This window comes from Protobothrops mucrosquamatus, unplaced genomic scaffold (genome assembly GCF_001527695.2).
Source record: "Protobothrops mucrosquamatus isolate PMUCROS unplaced genomic scaffold, P.Mucros_1.0 scaffold_256, whole genome shotgun sequence".
NCBI lineage: Eukaryota > Metazoa > Chordata > Lepidosauria > Squamata > Viperidae > Protobothrops > Protobothrops mucrosquamatus.
Window position 1 is genome coordinate 1,521,278 of NW_015386332.1, and position 22,377 is coordinate 1,543,654.

The 22,377-nt window shown below is 35.8% G+C and overlaps 1 protein-coding gene across 1 annotated transcript in view; it reads right to left on the reverse strand.

The window, feature by feature from the left end:
* Nucleotides 1–21,529, reverse strand: part of LOC107302196 (EMAP like 6) — a 52,894-nt gene extending 31,365 nt beyond the window's left edge. The window contains exons 1-14 of the mRNA XM_015831310.1: nucleotides 21,473–21,529; nucleotides 21,125–21,230; nucleotides 20,245–20,338; nucleotides 17,309–17,409; nucleotides 15,887–16,089; nucleotides 14,966–15,077; nucleotides 10,475–10,602; nucleotides 9,812–9,953; nucleotides 8,745–8,897; nucleotides 7,182–7,313; nucleotides 5,811–5,899; nucleotides 4,937–5,113; nucleotides 3,888–4,089; nucleotides 1,821–1,947 (exon numbers count right to left, since the gene is read on the reverse strand). Coding sequence (XP_015686796.1) covers nucleotides 1,821–1,947; nucleotides 3,888–4,089; nucleotides 4,937–5,113; nucleotides 5,811–5,899; nucleotides 7,182–7,313; nucleotides 8,745–8,897; nucleotides 9,812–9,953; nucleotides 10,475–10,602; nucleotides 14,966–15,077; nucleotides 15,887–16,089; nucleotides 17,309–17,409; nucleotides 20,245–20,338; nucleotides 21,125–21,230; nucleotides 21,473–21,529 — 1,823 coding nt within the window. The remainder of the gene's footprint in view (nucleotides 1–1,820; nucleotides 1,948–3,887; nucleotides 4,090–4,936; nucleotides 5,114–5,810; nucleotides 5,900–7,181; nucleotides 7,314–8,744; nucleotides 8,898–9,811; nucleotides 9,954–10,474; nucleotides 10,603–14,965; nucleotides 15,078–15,886; nucleotides 16,090–17,308; nucleotides 17,410–20,244; nucleotides 20,339–21,124; nucleotides 21,231–21,472) is intronic.
* Between the last annotated feature and the right edge of the window lie 848 nt (nucleotides 21,530–22,377).

Consider the following 22,377-nt stretch of genomic DNA (forward strand, 5'->3'; position numbering starts at 1 on the left):
CCTCATTTAGCGACCATAATTAAGACTGGCAACTTAGTTATTAAGTAAAGCGATTGCTAAATGAAACTGTAACTCTGCTTACGATCCTACTTCAGTTTTCATTTGCTTTAAAGACCTATGAAGTTTGTAAATGCAAGGATTGGTTGTAAAGTAATTTTTTCAGTATTGTAACTGTGAGGAATCTCTAAACAAGGTAGTTGCTAAACAAGGACTGCCTGTGTATCTTTGTCTTAGCTCCTATTTAATGTTCAACCATCGGTGAAACAATTAGTCTCACAGTGCCTTTATTTCAATCATGTACTTATTTCATTCAGCAACAATGAGCTCCATATACACGTAAAATGTTCCATAGTCCAGCATACAGTATTTCCTTTATCATATATTTGCTCTAAAGCAAAAAATAAACATAAAATAAACTTTTTCCACAAATTAATCACACATTATACATTTCTTGTGATTAATTGAAAAAAACCTGGTTTTTGTATTATGCCTGGCTAATGCAATGATGTACTTCCCAAACTTTACTCATTATTGCCTTTTCTATCATTTCAATCAGAACTATACGAAACACATTAACTAATAATTCAAGCTAAATTTGTGAGGTATCCTTTTGCAATGTTTTGTTTTGCAGATGATCAGGCACAGATGCAATCTTCCCATACAGTTGAAAGGATAGCCATTTCACAATCAAATTACATCTCTCTAATTTCACTAATTTCTCAAAGCATTGTGCATCTTACTTCTCACTGATTTTTGATGAAATGTTAACATTTATAATATTCATTTCAAACATGGTTTGAAACAATCTTTGTTATCCTTGAAACATATATTTTTAAGGATAACCAAGATTTGCTTTTTTTGAAGAGTGACCGGTTTAAATTTAAAGACATGTCTGTTTTTACCTCTGCCTTCCTTGTCCCTGTCCTGCTAAAACAAAGAGAATTCCAGGTGGAGTAGAAAGCACAAACAAACGGGTTGCTACAGAACCAATGCTAGAATTTTGGGGCCCTTGAATTGTTAAAAGAATACTTCAGAACAAATTCTCACAATCCTACAAAGTGTTAGCTGTAACCCTCATGAGCTGAGGAAAAGATCTACAATATAACGTAAAAGGTTAAAAACAAGAGTGTAAACGTAACATTAGAAATGCCAATCATTTACAGAGCAAATGTTTTTTTAAAATTTTTTTTTAGCATTTGTTATATTAGTACTCTTAAGGTTGTCACCAGAAGCTATTTTCTTTCACCTAAATATATTAATAATATTGCCTAACAATATCGACGTAAAGTAACACTATAGATTTAAAGTTAGGTAAATTATCCCAAAAGACAACTGACTATTGTACTGACTTCAAGCAAACAGATCAGCCACGTATTTCAGAGTCAACAATTCATTATAAAATATAAAGTATATGCATACAGATTTTTTTGAAAACTGGAGGTTTAGCACTCTGAACATACTATCTTGAAATACTTGGGAAGAGGAAATGAACTCTGATTCAGAGTATTGTGGAAGCATTAGTACAGGTTTTCTGAAGACTATTAAATGGAATAGTAGTGGTTAAGGCACCAAGCTAGAAACTGTGAATTCTAGACTTGCCTCAGCCATATTAACCAGCTGGGTGATCTTGGGTCACTTACATGTTCTCAGTTCTAGGAAGCAGGCAATGGCAAACTACTTCTGAAATCTTGCCAAGATTATAGGGGCTAGTATAGGCATTTGCTCAACACCGATTTAAAGGTGTTTCCTGAAGTGTGTATCTTTTTCCCAAATGCACTTCTTGACTCGTTGCCCCCAAGGAGGCATTCCCCATAACATACCTTTCTTCTACTGAAACTTCCTTTAATTGTTGGTGTGGCTTTGTGCCTTCCATCTCTCGGATGCTCACTGCATAGATCTTTGTAGTGTAATCAATTGCTTTTTCTCGTGCAACATCACTGTCATAACCTTTGATAAGTGTGAAATAAATCATTTATTTATTTTATTTAGACAATTTATATTGCCGCCTACTAGCACATGACGACTCAAGGCAGCTTACATGGATATAAAAACACCATATAAAAGAAATAAAAATTATAATAATAATAAATAATAAAATAATAACACACACTCCCCAGCGACAACACACATTCATACTAGCCATTTAATTGGCTCCATCCTGCTCTGGGTTCCCCAGGCCTGCTGGCAGAACCAGGTCTTCAGCACCTTCTGAAAGAGAGTTAGAGTGGGGGCCAGTCTAATCTCTGGGGGAATGATGTTCCAGAGAGAGGGAGCCACCACGGAGAAGGCCCTTCTTCTGGGTCCCGCCAGATGTATCTTCTTAGGGGACAGGACCTGCAACATTCCTTGCTTCCCCACTCTAGTGGGTCAGGTAGATGTGACCGACAAGAGACAGTCCCTCAAATAAAGCCACAAAGGGCTTTAAACATGACAACCAGCACCTTGAATTGCACCTGGAAGCAAATCGGCAACCAATGCAGTTCCCGCAGGAGAGGTGACACACGTGCACACCGAGATATGCACAAAAACATGTGGATTGCTGCATTTTGCACCAACTGGAGCTTCCAGATGCTCTTCAGGGTCAGCCCTATGTTTAGCACGTTGCAATAGTCAAGATGAGGGGTGACTAGGGCATGAGTGACTTTGAGTAGGGATTGTTGGTCCAGGAAAGGGTGTAACTGGTGCACAATCTGCAGTTGTGCAAAGGCCCTCCTGGCCATGACTGCCACCTGCTCTTTGAGCAGGAGTTGTGAGTTCAGGAGTACCCCCAGATTACGCACAGAGTCTGTTTGGGGCAATGCCACCCCATCCAAGACCAAAGGTGGCAATTCTTCATAGGCCAAAAAACCCCAAACCCAGAGCCTCTTGGTCTTGCCGGGGTTCAGTTTCAACCCATTGCTCCCCATCCAGCCCCTAACAGCCTCCAGGCACTGCAGAATAATAATAATACTTGTTTAAGAACTTCCAATTTTTCAATGTGGAAATTATATATGAATTACTTAAATACAGATTATGGTATCCTGAGCCAGTGTTTTGACAGCTTTAAAATATTACATTTGCAGAAAAAGTGATTTCTTAAAAAAAAACCTTAATTTGCAATTAATTTGTTTCCATGATCTTATTTGCTTTTAAGATAAGATTCTTTTCCTTTTCCAGCAACAAGTAATATGTAAATGTATTTAAAGAAAGTGGAAAATTACAGTGAAGTAATGAAACTCATTACTTATGTGAGGCAATTGAAAAATTATTTAAATGTTTTGAAATAACCTGGGATATTCCCAAATATGGAGAAATTTGGAGGAAAATGATATGCTTCTTGTAATAAGATCTTCTTCTGTATTCTCCAATGCCAACGCTGTGGTGCTGAGATAGGCAATATTTCATCTCCTGATATCACTAGAACTTCAGTTATGTTTCTTTGTACTTGCCAGCTCTCACAATCTCACTCATTCAAAAACATGTATTTAATAAATAAAATTCAACATGAAGCTGGCATGTTTGAAACATTGGCCTGTCACATAACATTTATTTGCAGGAATATCTTCAGGCTGCACACAGCTTTCCCTGACATAGTAGAAAAGCATGCTGGAATGCTAATCCACTTTCAATTAAAATGATGTTTTTAGACTGCCATGCACACTGTAGCAGCCATTTGTAAATAAGACTATACAGTATATATCTACTACATCAGTTACTGTTACTGTTAAATGTTTGTAGATGAGTGTAATGTTATATTACTCATATATATATATATATTTGTATACAGAAATGTATGAATCAGTTCTAATAGATTAATGGAATTTTGCCCAAGGTACAAAAATGCTGTAGTTATTCAGCAGACCTCCTGTATAGAATTATTTTTATAGACAAAAGCAAGGGGTCTTTACCTCCATCTTCTTCTGCATCAGTATCTGATTCCTCACTGTCAACTAGCTTGCTTTCCTGGGTTCCAACAAATTCTCGAGTCCAGATCATCAGGGCAGTGTCAGCACCACCCACTGTCAATAGCACAGAATCATTATGTAACCACCGGACATTGGTGACATGGGAACTATGACCCACATACTTCTTAAACTTGGCATGCTGACCCTGTAACACAGGCAAATCATATGGTCAGCGATCTCTTTTTCCTGATATGGACCCATGTGTTCTGTTTCTAAGAAATTTAAGAGGCTGCCGAAATCCAAGCAGGTATGAAGCTGAAATCCTTCATGAAGAGTCTTCTCAGCAGGCAGCCCCAACTTGCAGCCAACCCTGCTGGCTTCCCTATTGACTTTCTTTCTGGGAAAGGTGACAGAGAATATTGCAAGTGTGTGATCACATGATAATAATGTGCTTGTGTGAGCAGGTTGCCAAGCCTCCAGATTATAATCACATGTCCACAGGATGGTGGTGGTGTGAAATTTTGTGACCGTCAGACATGCTTTACGGGCTATTAAGCACCCTTTCTAAAACTCTCAGTAATTTGAACTATCATTAAGCAAATGGTTGTAAACTGATTACTACATATAATGCTGTAGGAATTCCTGTAAAATTCAAATCAGTTATTTGCCTTCTTTTTAGTTTCAGCCATCCATATCAGTTGGAGTTGGGCAGCATCAAGCCAAATAAATAAATATAGCCCAAACTGATTTTTTTGATACTCAAGGAGATTCTCTCACACATTTTTGACTATCAAATGAAGAAATAAACCCTTCACCCAGATTCTCAACTCTTACTAAAAACATATTACCAGAATGCTTCTGTCCATTAAACTGCCTTTTTAAAATTTTTATCTCGGAGTACATGTACACTGGTTAGCTCTTCCTTACAGATACTTTAGATAAAAGCCATCAAGCTTAATTGAGCAATCCCAAATGTATAAAATTCCTATTTTCTATTTTTCCTCGGTATACATAATTTTTTCATTGTCACGTTTGAAAAATATTTCAATTACCTTTACTGGATATCTGAAGAATTTTACAAACCCAAAGTCATCCCCTGTAGCTAAAAGAGCGTTATCTTTAGTAAGGGAAGCTGCGTTGATAACAGTGACATCACTATGCATTGGCCAAATTCCTTCACAAGTAGGACCAAGAACACATGTCCAGGTATCCCATTCAATCATTTCAATCTGGAATCAAACATTTTTTAAAAATCCAACATTATAAACTGTAAGCACATTTTATGGAACTATTTTTTTCAATATCTTGTAAACTGCATAAACAACTGGTCTCCAGTTAACAGCAGAATGGTCCAATATGATTTTTAGATTCCCTACTTCATAATATGATTGCCCACATATCTTGATAGTACATCAAATGCTTGTCTCCATGTGATAAGGAAATATTGATTTTTCCCCACAAATTAGATAAGAGGAAAAAAAATATATCCCTTGGTACTTGCAGGGTGCTTTTTATCACCTGAGTTAAAACTTGTCTAGTTATTTTTGTAAATTGACCCTTATCTATGGTAGCCATTTAGTGAGAATTCCTACAGCATGCTTTCAATATTCAAATGCACTTACCACACTAAAATACTGCCGCTGCCTTGAATGATAATTACAGATTAATGCAATTATGCTTAGCAGGAAGAAAGTCATGTTGATATAAAATGAATGCATTATGGTAAAAAAAAAGAGGAAGAGTTCTTTAGCCCATCTCTACAAAAACCTATACAGTATTTATGTAAATATGTTGGGTTATTGAATGAAACAGAGCCTTTATCACACTTTAGAAAGTATACCAAGCAGAAAACAAACTGCACATTTTTGTAACAGACAGTAGTGAAATAACATGTAAAATACAGAAATTCTTTTCATTTTTCCCTACCTCTGTGGATCTTATTATATGCCTCTTTCCTCTTGGAGCTTCAAAGAAGAATTGTTCTTTGGCACCAGAATTGACTTGTAGTAGCTTCCCTTGAACATGAAGGAGTTTACAGAAATTAGACTCAACAGATTTTTCTGACACAGAAGGTGAACTTTTACTTACTTTTGGCTACAAGCTATCTGCTGAAGGCTTATGAAGATAAAGACTGTCAGCAAGAGGGGACAATGGTAACACTAAAAGTAACATTTTTAGAACAATGGACAATGCTCCTTGCTTCATTCTATATTTTAAACAAAAACTGGAGGGAGAAGGAGTACTGCAAATTTATAGCAGAAGACACATGCTTATAATGCATGCATGCATGCCTGCCTAGCTATCTACCTATTTATTTATTTGATTTCTATAACCATCCATTTCAACAAACAACTCTGATAATCGCTGTCCTATTGAGCCCTAAAGAATCTGCACTCCATATTTTCAGTTTTGCATTTTAAAGTTTTTCCTTATTAATAGTGATAAAATAATTGCTCATATACCATATAGTTGGAAAATCAGTTGTTTTTTAAAAGAGACAAGTTATAAGCCTGATGAACACAAGGTATTCAAGAGTTGACTAATTAACTGGCAAAGCCAAGCCTATTTCATAGTTTGGGGAAATAAGGAGTACATTCTTTATCTTGTATTATTTTAATAAATAGTCTGTCAAGCTGCCGAAGAATGCTTATGTTGCTTTCATCTATCACTGCTTCTTAGCTTGCCTACAGACATTGGGGGAGAGGGGGGAAGAATGGAATGCAGGCTTCAGACATCAAACTGCCAAGCCATGAGAACCAAAGTCATGCAAGAGCTGTTTACTGAGGCCTGAAGAAACTCTCTCTCATAATAATTGTCTGACAGATAATTGGATAATGTGACCTACACTGTTGGGGGGGGGAGGGAGACTTAATACTTTTAATATACTAATTTTAACGCCAATTAGCCGGAGCTGGTTTTCTATTCATCTGTGCCGAAATGATGTGCTGAATAAAGTTTTGCATTAGAAATTGGAATGTCTCAGCTGTGCTTACTTCATTGGGATCGGTCAGAACCTTGGTCAGAACCTTGACATACTCATCCATTTTTTATTAATTATAGCCTTTTGTTTAGAATAAACAATCCACAGAACTCCAGTCTGATTACTATAAGCTGAAATATAGATGAGCATTTTTACAGTTTTAGATTTTAAAACTGTCATAGAACTACTCTTTTCTATTTCTCATCACAAGTCAAGGAAAATACACAATCTTCTACAATGTTTCGAAGTCTTATAAGAGCTCATCAATCACAAAGAGACCTATAATAAATAAAATGTTTTGTTTTGCTGTGTTTTACCTCTTGAATCCCAATCTATGTGTGTGATATAGCTAGATGCTCCTTTGCAGATTCCAACTCTTTTGCTGGTAAGTACATTGTAAATATCTACAAAGTTATCGTGGGAAGCCACCGCCAGGTATTTTCCTGAATCTGAAAAATATATTCAAGCAAATCCAGGCATTTGCAAGGAATACATCAAAACATCTCTATGGAATTGAGATCAGATATTATGGAAAAAGCAGCAAGCAGATGGAGAGACTCCAATAGATCAGTTTAGTACCACAGTCACATCTCTTGCTCTAGAGACCAAGTTATAAGATTTATTGCTGCTATTATGCCTTCCTTATAACATTGTATGTCTGCTTATATTAGAAGGGAATATGACAGTGGGAGATAGAAACTGTCATTATAAAAGACAAAAATACATTGAGTGAAAATTTGTTAAAGAAGCCTAAGTAATGGAGTATAGCTTGTAGTAAAGGAACCAATGAGAATTTTTTTACTCTTCAAGTTTTATTATAACTCTCAGTTTCCCTCAGGTCTGCCAATATTTATTTACTTATGAGACTGATATACACATTCATCTCATGTGCCATAACTCTGGGCTGCTCACAGCAGTGCTAATGAGAACCTAAAAAGCAATAAAAACCAACATCCAAAAGAAACTACTTCTGCTGCCCCAAAACAACCCTTCCTGATACTGGGCTGTAGCCCACCCTATCCCAAAGCCTGGGAGAAAGCCAGCTTTCTAAGGCCTTCTGGAAATTTAAAAGAGCGAGGGCCTGCCGGATCTCAGGTGGAGGGTCTTTATGGATAGGGGCTGGTGCAGAAAGAAGGAGTTAATTCTTTTTCTATATGTGGTGATGTTATCATAGAAATGTTGGGACAGAAATAGGTGATGTTGTAGAAAGAGCCTCATTTGAAGAATGAGTATGTTATTGGTGTATAGAAAGTGGGCTTTGTGTATGGTGCTGAATTACAGTTCCCAGCATCCTTCAGCCTTAGCAAAGCTGGGGCGACAAAAGATGATGTTAACAACATTTGGAGGTCCATAAATTGCCTGAAAATAGTTTAAGAAATGGAAACAGGTCTTTTTATTTTCTTTTTTTTACTTGAGAGCTCATTTTATTTTTTTAAAAAAACAATATTTTTAAGCCTATGGATGATGGAAGGGGCGTACTTTATACTTTTTAAATGTTCAGATCAAGGTAAGTAGTTTTAATTACAAAATGAATGCAGGGTTTTAACATACCTGTTTTGCTACACTACAGTGAAAGTTTGCTACATTACACTGCTACCAAATTTTGGTACTGTAATCTATGGATCCTTTGGGACTATAGAATGGGAGTGGATTGCCCTCATGCTAATGGAGTAAGAGATGGCTGTTTAAGCTTGCTTAGTTTCTCTGTATCATGAAATAATGTCTTATCATAGATTGACGTATCTTTAAGAAAGCAAATTTAACCTCACATACAAACATATATAGTATATGTTGTATATTAATGTTTATAAATATCCCTTGCCCTCCCTCAACATTTTCATTTTAAAAATCTTAAAATAATAAAAAAAGTTCACTTTGACCTCGAGAAAATTTGATGTCAGAGATCATTTCTTTTCTGTGATGGAAAGAAAGCATATCTTCCAAAGTATCAGCATTCACTACCAGAAAGCTTCCATCATTCAATCCAACTGCCAAGGCTTTCCCATCAGGGGAGAAGGCACAGCATCGTCCACCTAAACAAGTTCAGAGAAAGTCTGTGGCTAAATCTTAGAGATCAGGGAGTGAAATTTTGGGACAACAAAGAGCTCCTCAATCCCACCGCACACAAATGGTGGTGATGATGGAGTCATAATCAAGTTCCCATGCTAAAAAAATTGTTATTAACAATTTTATTTACAATAGTAAAAACTAATACAAGCTAAATTAGAGAAAGAGAAGAAAATAAAAAAATAAAAAATGCAGGAAAAAAGAAAAAAACAAAGAAATAATAAAGAATAAAGAAAAAGAAAAATATAAAAATAAATGATTTCCAAAATTCATCACAAGTATAAAAAAATAAAGTTAAACAGATATCTCTCCATCCCATATCCCAGTGATGGCGAACCTTTTAGAGACTGAATGCCCAAACTGCAACCCAAAACCCACTTATGCATCGTCGAGTGCCGGGTGGATATGGCCCATTGGCTGGGTGTGGCCAATTGGGTGGGCGTGGCTGCAGTGGTAATGGCAGACTGGGTGGGACTAAAAAGTTCAATCAATCAATTCCAACTTTGCAAGATCTTTTTTTTCCCGTGAGAAGTTGAAATTGACTGATTGAACCTTTTTTTTTTTTGCACATGGCGGCAGAGGCCTAAAGTGAAAAGGTTTTATAAAACCCAGCTGAAGGCCTAGGACTGGGGCGACGGCGCACGTACCCACAGAGAGGGCTCTGAGTGCCGCCTCTGGCACCCGTGCCATAGGTTCGCCACCACTGCCATATCCCATTCCTTATTTATAAGCAAACCCATAAAACATTAACTTTTCAATCCTAGACTCCTTCCTGTTTCTCAATATCTTAGAATGATTGATCATCCATTGGTGTAAATAGTGTCTAGTAGCTTCTATTGGTATCTGCCTTCCCAGGTCACAAATGGTCACAAATTGTTACCTTTTTTAAGTTTTCGCACTGCCAGCATACGATGTTGGGAGGAAAGCTCCCAGATCCTTAGAGTTTTATCGTCACTCACTGTTGCACAGATAGGCAAGAGGGGATGTGCTGCCAGACCCCAGACCTCTCCTTCCATATGGCCCTGTTTATAAATAGGGAAAATATTCCTAAAGAAAAGCAGATGCTGTGCAACTGTTTCCAATTCCAACCTAAGACTGATTTCTAGATAGCATTTTGCTACTCTTAAAAAATCCATAAACTTACAATGTAGTAACCACTGCTCCTGTATATATTTTTATATGTGTTTGTACATTCTTTAAGGGTGTCATAATTCATACACCTATTTTCTATATTTCTGCACTGTTCTGATTTTTCTCTGCATTCCTGTCACAGCAATTAATTAGTCCAAACAAGCACCCTTATTAAACATAAACCTGATGGACTTCATAACTTAACAGTTTGGAAATCTATTTGTCAATATACATAAACAATATCCAATCCAATAACATCCTGGTAACATCCTTGGTAAATTAATTGAACTGCAAAAAAGTACAGAAGGCTACAGTGAAATTAAGTAGCAAATGAATTAAATTAAGAGCAAATGTAGAAATGCTGGTTATGCTCTTTGATATAGCTTTTGGTACATAAAATAAGCAATTATACCTGCACAAGTAGAGTCATGGGACCGGTTTTATCAATTTCAAGAATCTCTCCATTTTTTGTTCCCACCAGTATATGTCCATGTCCTAAAATGATGGCACGGATTGATGGATTATCTTCCAGCAGCAACCCTGACAGAAAGAAAAATAAATAGATTATTTATTTAATTTAATTAATTAATTAATTTAATTAATTTAATTCATTTATTCATTTAATTTTCTAAATTTTAACAGAGCTTTTCATTTGCTAGAATTTATCTTGATTTAGATTATCTTTTGTTAAACATTTTTAAAGTGATTCATATAGTAACATAAGACTTGGGCCACATACACATATTATTACTGTGTATTCTATGTATTGAGGAATGTCTTAAGATAGTTCAGAAACTACAAAATACAGCAGCTGGCCTATTTATTAGAACTAGGCATTGTGATCATATTATGTTAGCATTACTTCTTACTGACTCTACTTGGTTCCAGACTTAGTTCTAAGTCCTGTCCTAATTTGTAAAACTTTTCATGGTTTGAATTGGAAGTATCTGAAGAAATACTCTTCACACATTTCTACCTGAGCCCTATGATCATTTTGGAAGCCCTATTCCAGATAAAGCACAAAAAATATTTGCAGGACCACCTCTCTCTGAGGGTATCTGCCTGCTACACCACATCCAACAGGATGGATGTGCTCCAGGTTCCTTTCCTTAAATGTTGCCATCTAGCAAGAACTAAATAGTGTGCCTTTTCGGTAGTGGCCCCTGCCCTTTGGAATACCCTTCCTTCTGAGACCTGGCAGGCCCCTAACCAGCTAATCTCCTGAAAAACCTCGAAGACCTGACTTTTCCCACAAGCATTGGGGTAGTGTGTGGTTGGAATTCAGAAAAGTTGATTGTTGGGTGTGAGGAATATCTTGCTTTTGGAGGGAGGGAGAACAATCAGGATTTTTTATGCTGGTTTCCATGATTTTTATTGTTTCTATTAGCTATATAGATAAAATAAATCAATACATTTAAAAAGCGATTAGAGTCCAGGTTTTCTTAGTGGTAGCTCCAGTGAACACAGCAGACCACCTTATTTTATCCCCACAATAACTTATAGATTTAAGCTGAGCTGAAAGATATTGCCAGTCCCAAAGCCATCACATAGGACCATGGTCAAATGGGAATGGTGTTTCTGTCTCTTTTAGGAGTTCATACAGTGTGGAACTACATTATTTATTTTTTCCAAGTACATTAATGTCTAAAATTTAAGTTTGAGCATAAATTATTAGTAATATATTAAATTGAAGGCCTTAATATATTATGCAGCAATGAAGTTCCATATGATAGCATGAATTTATTTGATTGTATTGCTGCAATTTTGCACTACAAGTTATCTCCATGAAAGTTTACATAAAACGAATAACATATTGAATACTTACATAAATACTCATTATGCTATTGCCTTTCATGATAAGCATCAATATGAAAAGGGCGGAAAAAGGGTAAGAAATAGTAAGCCACAATATTAAAGGCATAAGAAAGAAAAGAGAAAAGGAAATATGGCTAAATCTAATTTATACCAATATCATTCACTATATTTCTTCATATGTTTCTAACATGGAAATCATCCTTGTTTCTACAATGTTCATATACTGGTTTGAATACTGTTTTTAAAAAACTTTTCACTACTCTTTTTTGGGGGAATCTCATTAACTCTATCCAACCATGAGTTTTTAGTCTTTCTTTTCCTATTCATTTTTCATATATTTGTTTTGTTATAAACAGGACAAATATACTAGTCACCACTATATTACAGAATGTTCATATCTCAAAACAATAAATCTTATATTTCAAATTTTATATTTATTACTAATCAAATAATAAAAAATATGGTTCAACGCTCATTCATTCTTCAAATTATCTTTTTTTGTTTTCCCATCTGCACTTCTTAAATATCTCATTCTGTGTTCATTTTATATTGATATAAAATGTTTTATGTTTTAAAATTCCTCAATCATTTCTTCATTTTCAATGAGAGAAGCAACCTGGAATTAAAGAGAAACTTCCTGACAGTGAGGACAATTAACCAGTGGAACAGCTTGCCTCCAGAAATCGTGGGTGCTCCATCACTGGAGATTTTTAAGAAGAGGCTAGACAGTCACTTGTCTGGGATGGTATAGATTCTTCTGCTTGAGCGGGGGTTGGACTACAAGACCTCCAAGGTCCCTTCTATTCTATTCTATTCTATTCTATTCTATTCTATTCTATTCTATTCTATTCTATTCTATTCTATTCTATTCTAAATTTACATTATTAAGTAAATAATTAAGTACATTAAATTCAGGGGTCCCCAATTTGTGGGCCGTGGCCCACTACTGGACTGTGGCCCATTGGCCACCAGGTGGCATGAATGGGTGGCCAGTCCGCATGCACACACAGCCCCACTTGTGTGTCACCGTATCGCAAGTGTTCATGGCCCCACTTGCATGAGTGTCGCCATAAGCATCATGGGTGTTTGCAGTCCCACTTGTGCAAGCACTGTGGGTTGCTGTGAGCACCGCAGGTGTTCGTGGACCCACTTGCACGGGCGCTTGTAGCCCCACTTATGTGAGCGCTCCCGGCCCCACTTGCATGAGCAATTGGAGAACATGCATTCAACCCCCCCAAAACCATCCCTTTTTTCCCTCCCCCCACTCTGAGCCACCAACCCCGAAAAGTTAGGGAACTCTGCATTAACTCACCTAGTGATTGTAACTTGCAATTGTTTATTCTATTTTCTATGTCAAGCAAAACAACCTTCATCTTTGATACCTCAATTTTCAGATCCATATTTCTCATTACATCATCAATCTAACAATTTTAAGCATGTTTATTTATTTTATATCACCAAAGATAAAATACAAAACAAAGAAAAGAAAAAGAAGAAGAAAAAACAATCTAACAAACATCCAATACTAACAACAAAAAGAAAAAAAATCCATCAATCTAACATTCTTTGCAAATCATGAGAACTATTTAGGTTCTCATCTAACAATATGAAAATCATGTATACAAGTGTCTACATATTGATTATCTGTAACTAACACACCTCTAATGTCACATTTATATGTAACTACATTAAACCTCATATAACCTCAGTTTTGACCCATTTGCTAAGCATTGCACTGATTCTCATTCATGCTTTAGTTCCTTTATATATCACTGGTATCATACATACATACAAAACATTTCATAATTCAACACTAACTCACTATCTTGTATATAGGTAGTCCTTTACTTACAACCACAATTCAGTCCAAAATTTCTGTTGTTAAGTGAGACATTTGTTAAGCGGGTTTTGCCCCATTTTATGACCCTTCTGCCACAGTAGTTAAGTAGTTAAGTGAATCACTGTAGTTGATAAGTTAGTAATCTAGTTGTTAAGTGAATCTGGCTTCCCCGTTGGCTTTGCTTGTCAGAAGGTTGCAAAAGATGATCACATGATCCCAGGACACTGCAATGGTCATGAACCAGTTGCCAAGCATCTGAATTTTGTTCACATGATCATGGGGATGCTGCAGAGGTTGTAACTGTGAAAAATTAACAGTTTTCAGTGCTGTTGTAACATTGAATGGTCACTAAACAAACTGTTGTAAGTCGAGGACTACCTGTATTCTTTACATCAGTAGACATACAGTACATTTTCTTTCTTACATTCGTATATATCTTAACAACCTGTTGAGGATCAACAGCTAAAGTTGAATTGCACTTCTCAAATTTTAGTCCTTATAATCTCTTGTATCCTTTCAATCAGAATTCTGCCAAACACTGTTCCAGACAAATAAGAAGAGATTGTTTTAAGAATAAATGAATTCTTAATAAACATTAATTGAACAAAAAATGAAGGATCAGTGCAAAATAAGTATCTTTAGGTTGTTTGATTTTATAGTGAGAATGAACGAGGACTAAATTGCAAAACAAATATATGAAGAAAAGAATGAATGGTTCAAGAGGAAGAGGAAGAGGAAGGCCAAGGAAGTTGTTGGAAGAAGTTGATGACGTTCTCATAATATTTAAAGAAAATAATGCAGCATATGTTTGCAGAGGAAGCATATATAATTTACAAGAATAGAAAGGTATGAAGAGGTATAATAGTGTTGCTATAAATTAGATTTAATTAGATTTCTTTTCTTTCATCTCCTGCCTTTGATTCCTTGTTACCTCTTGCTCTTTATTTTCATGACACTACTTATGTCAAAAAGCTATAGCATAATTTCCACGGACTTCTTACCTTTCAGTCTTCACATAATTAGGTGATTATTCCTAATGGGCTGTAGCATAAATGATTGGTAATCACTCCCAAACTTAAGCAAATCAGCCATCTGCCAGTAACCTCCAGATTCACTTTATAGAACAGTGCAAAGCTGGTGGCCTTGAAAGAGGTTATTACAGATTTACTAGAATTTTGCAATGTCTCTTCATATGTTTTATTATAAGGAGCCTTTATTCCTGCCTATTGCAACTTAGAGCAGTTATACCTTTAGACCCAGGTGAGAGAGCTGCTCTTTTGATGGCATATGTCTTCAAGCATCTCTCAAATGTATCATCCCAAAGTGCCACAACACCATCCTTCCCACCTGTCACGAAGCCCTGTACAGAAACAGATTTATAAATCTGCTTAATGCATTGACAATATAAAGTTAGGTGGTAAAAAAATTAATGTCACTGAATTACAAAATGAAACATATTTATTCATATGCTTCTGCCAATTTTGTCTCCCCAAGCTTGCTGATATTTGCCTCCTGTCTCTGAATGTTGCTCTTTTGGCTATGGTATTCAATCTGAACATCAAATATTGAAAGAATGGGAAAAAATAGGTAAAATCATAGGTAATACATTGTGTCTAGTGGCTACATTAATTAAGATTACTATTTTCACGTTCAAAGGAGCATTTATTTAGTTTCAAATGCAACAACTAAGTAACCCATCTATCCTAAATTGTCTTACTAGAAACAAGGATGAGAAATTTATAGCACTTATCCAATTCAAATACCATTCTGGGGTATTTAAAGCCAAAATTTACACAAACTATGTATGCATACTTAAGCTCTGTGGCAATTCAGTTTTGTAGGCAAAATGGTGCTTTAGAGCAGAGGTCCCCAACCTCTGGTCCGTGGACTGATACCGGGCTACAGCAACTGGTCTGCACAACCAAGCAAAGCCCCATCCATGGGATGCAGGCAGCACACAAAAGCATGCACTCTCTGGTCCATGGAAAAACCTTTCTCCACGGAACCGGTTGGGGACCTCTGCTTTAGAACATACATAAAACCTGTGTGCAACTCCTTAAACAAAATATTTTGTTTCCTGAGCTAACACTGCAGTGGCTGGAAATAGCTACACAATCCCATGAAAAGATGCAGCTGATTTACAGAGTTGCATGACAAGACAATTTTTACCTTATCTAAAGCATGCATAGCAAATACAGGCCCATCGTGAGATTTTACTGTCTTAACCAACAAAACATCTTTCCAGATGTAAATATCTCCAGTTGCAGATCCAGAGAAAACGAGATCCTCTATCCGTCCATAGGAAATACTCATCATGGTTTCCTGTTTCCCAATATTTCCAAACATGCCACGTTTTGAGGTAAAACCACCACCTGGATAGTCATGATAGATCAATAAGGATTGTTATCAAGGACTATATAAATTTCAATTATCTATTATTAAAAACCGATAGGGGAAAACAAAAAGTGGGGGGGGGGTGTAGACAAAGAAAATCCTAGTATGTTTGAATTGCATATTTTGAAGGAAACAATGTTACAAGTTGGTAGGCAGAATATGTGGGAAATTGCCAAGTATAATTATATCATCCATTACTGGGGGGAGGCATTATTTATTTTTTTACAATATTTTTGGTTTTTCTGAGCTGCAGAGGATACAACAATAATATGATCACATCTTCAAAATAAAGGATGATTTATGGTTCGGGGTGTCTGGGTTTTTCCAAAGACAAAATAAATTAATTCAGCATAAACATTATTACAGTGCTCTTATTTTTTGGAGGAAAAAATTACTAATATCTGCATCACAGGAAATTGACTGCCAAAATCTGATATCATGCTTCCAGGGCATTTTTGTGATCCATATAAAATGGAATGGGTAGATGCCTAGAGTCCTTTCATCTAGTCCTAATTGCAGAGCCCAACTTTATATATATATCCTGAACTTTATAATTTTTACATATAATTCAAGGTGGCGAATATATTCAACACAATTTCCTCCTTCTGTTTTCCCCACGACAACCTTGTAAGGTGGGTTGGGCTGCAGAGAGAACTGGCCAAAAGTCACTTAGCTGGACTTCGTAGCTAAAGCGGGGCTTGAACTCACGGTCTCCTGCTTTCAAGCCTGGTGCTTTGATCACTAGACCAAACTGATTCTCCAATTGTCTGTCTGTCTATCTCTAATTATTAATTTAAATTATAAATAAACTTTATTATTATTATTGTTAAATTTATTTGCCACCCATCTCATTTCAAAGCAATTCTAGATGCATTTACTAACCCTAACCCTAGCCCTAACTTTACTATTGGATTGCCACATCCAGTCCTCCATTAAGAATAGAACCAAGGGCTACTAAAAATTTCCTTCATATCCCACTAATTTTTCTTTCCCCCCCATTTTTTTGCTCCTGAAAGATTCAAGCCCTCACCATAAATCAAAACATCAGCAAGACATTTAGCTGTATATCAAGTATATAAGTCTTCAAGCAAGAATGGTAAAAAACAAAATACTCATGGGAAAATTTTGCTGTGTCTGTAATGAAACTAAACTATCTGAATCAACTTTTTGGTGAAGAAATAAGATAAATTCTACTACCTGTTTGTTGCCAAAATTTGATGTGCTTTATTCCAACAGTCACCAGTTTATCAGCATGATGAGGGTTGCACTTCACTACAAAGAGCTTATCTTTGTGACCCCTGCATCACATTAAAAAATAAAGTATAAATGAATAGGGTTTTTTTGTACTATTGTGATAGTAACATCCTATTTTTTTAAAAAAAGAGGATGTGGATCCTTTAACAGTAGTAACCATGTCTTACAGTGCTATTACTGAACAAAATAGAGGAGACATTTAGCATTTTCACTTATATATTATTAATGATTTTGATACAGAAGGATTTAAAACTACAAATTAAAAGCTGTTTTGACTAATTGTGGGGGTTAAAAAGTTCAAATAGTTCTATCACCATTAGAACTTTTAACAAACAATAGAATTAACAGAGATTTCTCTTAATATGATCAATATAATAAATGACATAGTAATCCTCATCAAATCCAGTTTATACAGTAAGATTCTCATACAAATGAATCAGTTTTATTTTAATTGTGTAGTAAAGTTTTGAAGGTATCATTCCTTAGTTAAATCTATCCAGTCTTGTTATTTTTATCTAAATAATAAAATTAGTAAACGGGAAAGTACATAGTTACATACTGATGTGTTAGTAGAGATGTGGTTCAGTGAAGGAGTGCTGAATTCAATTCATGCTCTCATATCCAATTAATTTTATCAAAATCTTAATCTGCATGTTGAACAGGAATTAGGAAACTAATCAGGGACTGATTCATTGACATTCTTTTGAATAATTTATTGCTTATTTGCAAAGAGGTCCAATTGCAGTGGTGGGATTCAGCCAGTTCACACCACTTCGGCAGATCCGGTAGCTAATATTTTGTTAGTTCACATATTTGAATCCCACCACTGTCCAATTGCATAACTCACTACACAAACTGGATTAAATCGTTATAAGAATGTATTGAGTATACTTTCAATTATATTATGATGGAATAATTTTACCATACTTAATATTGTAAAGTTTATATTTATATGACATTATCTGATTTTGTGATTTGATTAAAAATGTTTTTTAATATACTCATTGGATGCAATTGTTAGCCAACTATTTTGGAGGTGAGAAGCTATAACAGCCAGTGCTTGGAACGTCTCCGACTGATACACTAAATGCATCTAAACATCAGAGGAACAGAGATTCCCAAGTGAAAAGTTAGGGAATCTAATTTTATATATCATATCAACAGCAGAAATCCATTAATAAATAACTTGTAATGTACAGATATACAGGTCTATTTGAATAAGGTCAAGACATATTATCAGAAATGTGACACAGGACACATTATTTAAGAGACCTAACTGAGTATCACTTTTAATCCATCAGGCAATAAATAAGAAGCTATTAAAAATTTAAGCAGTCTCAGTTAAAAGACAGCCTCCTATACTGCATATTAGAATATTAGAAACTGCCACAGACTCATATAAAAAAGAAAAATGCTACTTCCTAAAAAGAGAACACATCCATTAGAAAACCAATGAAATACATGACCCAGTTTTTCCCAAATGCTTTGTTCATGCATGCAATTACTAGGCAAACTATTAAGCTTCCAAAAGTAAATGAAATCAAAGAATGCTAAGGAAATGTTTATTCAAGATTAGGGTGAAAAAAAGAGATAAACCTGGGGCACAAAAGTGATTTAACAGAAAGAAAAAATGATTTGCAAATGCATTTATATCACAAAAACTGCATGGCAAATATTCTCAGAGAATAGTCTTCCCCTTTAATACACCACTGAATTCAACAAAAGAACAAATGTAGAATAGTTTGATTTAAATGATTTTGACTCAAGAAACAGCAAAGTAATTTTTGAATGCCACAGTAATTTAGATGCCATGTTACAGTTGTATACTATAAGAAAGGGCACAATAATTTTCATTATGTCTCAGTTTGCTCAGTTTCTCCTTGTACTGTGACTTAGATTCTTTCAAATAGTTCCCCAAACAGCAGGGGCAGATTTCAATGAGATGCATAAGGAAGGGAACCACAGTATATCACAGATCAGTTCCATAATCACTGAAAGGTTTAAAGACCCTATAATTTCTGACACACAGTTATTCTGGTATTTTTCCCTATACAATTATTGCTGAAAACTTATTAATGAATGCAGTGCTGTTAGATACTATTTATTACACAATTTAGTGCTACATATAAAATGGACAGTAAACAATTGCAAAGTTGTTCATCATTTACATTTCTAGTACTGTATGAGCAAATGGTAGGTGTTACCTATAGTACAGCCATTGTAGGAGAACTAGGAGAATAAGCGGCCATTTCCAGTTGCTAGATTTGTGCTTTGTGATTCAGTTCAGTCTCCCAAAATCTAAGTATTTTCTCTGCAGAACCATTTGAGACTATTTTTTTTTAATAATTGATATCTGGATGGACACTTCCAGGGCTTTTTTTTGTCATAGTATGCCCAGAACAGAGTTCTGGCACCTTTTTTGGATGGAACCTTGTAGGGTAGGCAAGGTGGGTTGTATGACATGTGTGAGTTCCGGCACCTTTTTTTTTATAATAAAAAAAGCACTGGACACTTCTAATGCTATAGGTTAAACACTGATTAAAAGTTATGCTGAACTGAAGCATAAAAAGTACAGTAACAGCACAGGAAAACTACAATCATTTCAAAAGTTGTCATAAATGTAAGACTTTCTTGGCTACATGAACAAGTGCATTTTGTTTTCTTGACACCTGCTGAGGGAAAAGGGAATGGTTTTGAAGGACGGGAGGAAGAACTGCTACAAAGGCATAACTGGAATAATTGATGTCATCATCATCTCTCTTTCTATATTGGTCAACAATATGTTGTTTTTTTAAAAAAAACTCCTGGAACAGCATCATAGAATACTTACATTATATAAAATATGTACAACAATGGATGCAATATGATAGTATTCTTACCTGGTTACTGCCATCTTTTCTCCTTTTTTCCAGTCCCACAGTACAATGGTATGATTGTCATCTAATCCAATTGAAGCTAAGCATTTCCCATCAGCTGTACAAAACCAATTCATAGTTCATAATGAGATATCTTGAAATGAAATGTGACAAATGTAATATTCATTGCAAATTTCTATGTTATGGTGCCAGGAATAAGCAAGTTGGATTTCTACAATAATCAAACTTTCACAATGACTTAATTTGTATTTATTTCTTCCTCCTTCTTCTCCTAACTATAATTATTCTAGAAAATGACTTAACAGTTGCCTATGACAGAGAGCCCCAATTTTTTCATAATTGGAGAGCCAATATGAAAACATTATGGCTGCCATTGCCAGTTCTGCCCTTTCATATACACAGACACACACATGAAGTTTAGGTGAGAAATCAAGTCAAGGAATGGTGCCCACAGATATGAAGCTAAGAACCCCACAGTTGTGAGCTTGATATATTGGAAAGTGATGGTCTTGTTATGTTTTGTGACAGAGGCTTAACCCCACTTAATAGAACTGAATGCTTCCTATAAGTGAAAATCAGGGGAACACCCCCCCCCCATAGTTTTAAATAAAAAATGTGATCTATGGACAGATCACAACAAGCCTTGCTGCATGGTTACTAGGTAGAATTTGTCTGGGAAGCTAGAGTAGCTTCATGCATTTGAAGAAAAAGATTCTGCTTGCTAATTCAGAAAAAAGTTTTACTTTGAGTATTTTGGAATGCTATCTTGGAAGATGAGAGGAGAGGGATATGATCTTTTACGGACAAAAATTATTTGAGTTACCATATAATTAAGAAACATTATTTCCCATTCTAAAGCAACATTCATTACATAGCAGCTTACCTGAAAAGTCAAGTGCACATATTCCCCTTTGATGCTGGCCTCTTAGCAATGACAAACATTTGAGCATCTGTATATCCCAAATGTGAATAGCAGCATCTCTCCCAACCTAAATAAGAATAATTATTTCAGTTGCCATTAAATAAAAACCCAGTGCAATAAGTACTTTCAGTCAAAAGAGCTTTTGTTCATAAACAAAGGTCTAGTTTCTTTAATCATGAAGAAACAAAGGTCTAGTTTCTATAAACAAAGGTTTCATTTCATAAACAAAGTTCTAGTTTCTTTAATTTGATGTTTCTTACAAGTTGTTTGATTTGATTTCTAGGGGCCTGACTGAAGTTTGCTACTCACCTTGCTGACTGCCTTTTCTAATTTAATGCATTTTTTTTTCATTCTAAGAGCTGTCATCTGGATTCCCTTCTGTTTTATTCCTTCAATCTATTATGTTCAATCAAATATAAAATATTTCTGTAGAAGTCATACTTGGGCTCAATTAATTATTTGATTTACCAAAGGGCTAAAATTTATAAAACAAATAAAATGAGAACTGAAATCTAGATGGCACCAGTCTCTTAGTAACTCTGTATGGATACATCTAGGCGAGAGATACTATACAGCAGTCCCTATTTTAAATGGTGATAGTGGCTGCTTGGAAGAAAATGACTAGGTTATTTCTTCTCAATAAGTTTTCTTTGGTTATAGGAGATTTGGAAAGCTGCTACATAATTGCTAATATCTTCTCTGAACCAAGGTGGCATAGATATGATATTAGATATTTTGGGTTAAAGCAAATTGTATAAATCTACTTCTATCTAAATACAGATCTGGGCTCATGACTGAGATAGCTTTGCTCATCCTAACAATATTTTATCACAGGAGTCCCCAATCTGTGAGCCATGGCCCACTACCGGGCCATGGCCTGCTGGCCACTTGACCGCAGGACAGCTGGTCAGTGCGCACACATACACACATGTGCGTGCATTTACCCCCACTTGCACGCGTGCCTCCGCTATGCAAACAGGGTGCCGCACAGTGAAAACGGGGCACTATGCAGTGGAAACAGGGCACCGTGGTGAAAACAGAGTGCTGTGTGGCAAAAACAGGGCGGCACTAACGAGTGTCATGCAGGCACTAGCACCGCCCCATTTGCATCGTGCACGCTCATGGCCCCTCCCTTTCCCTCCAGTCTGCCAACTGAGAAAGGTTGGAGACCTCTGTTTTATCAGGAGACAAGAAGCATAGAGTATTACCCTTAA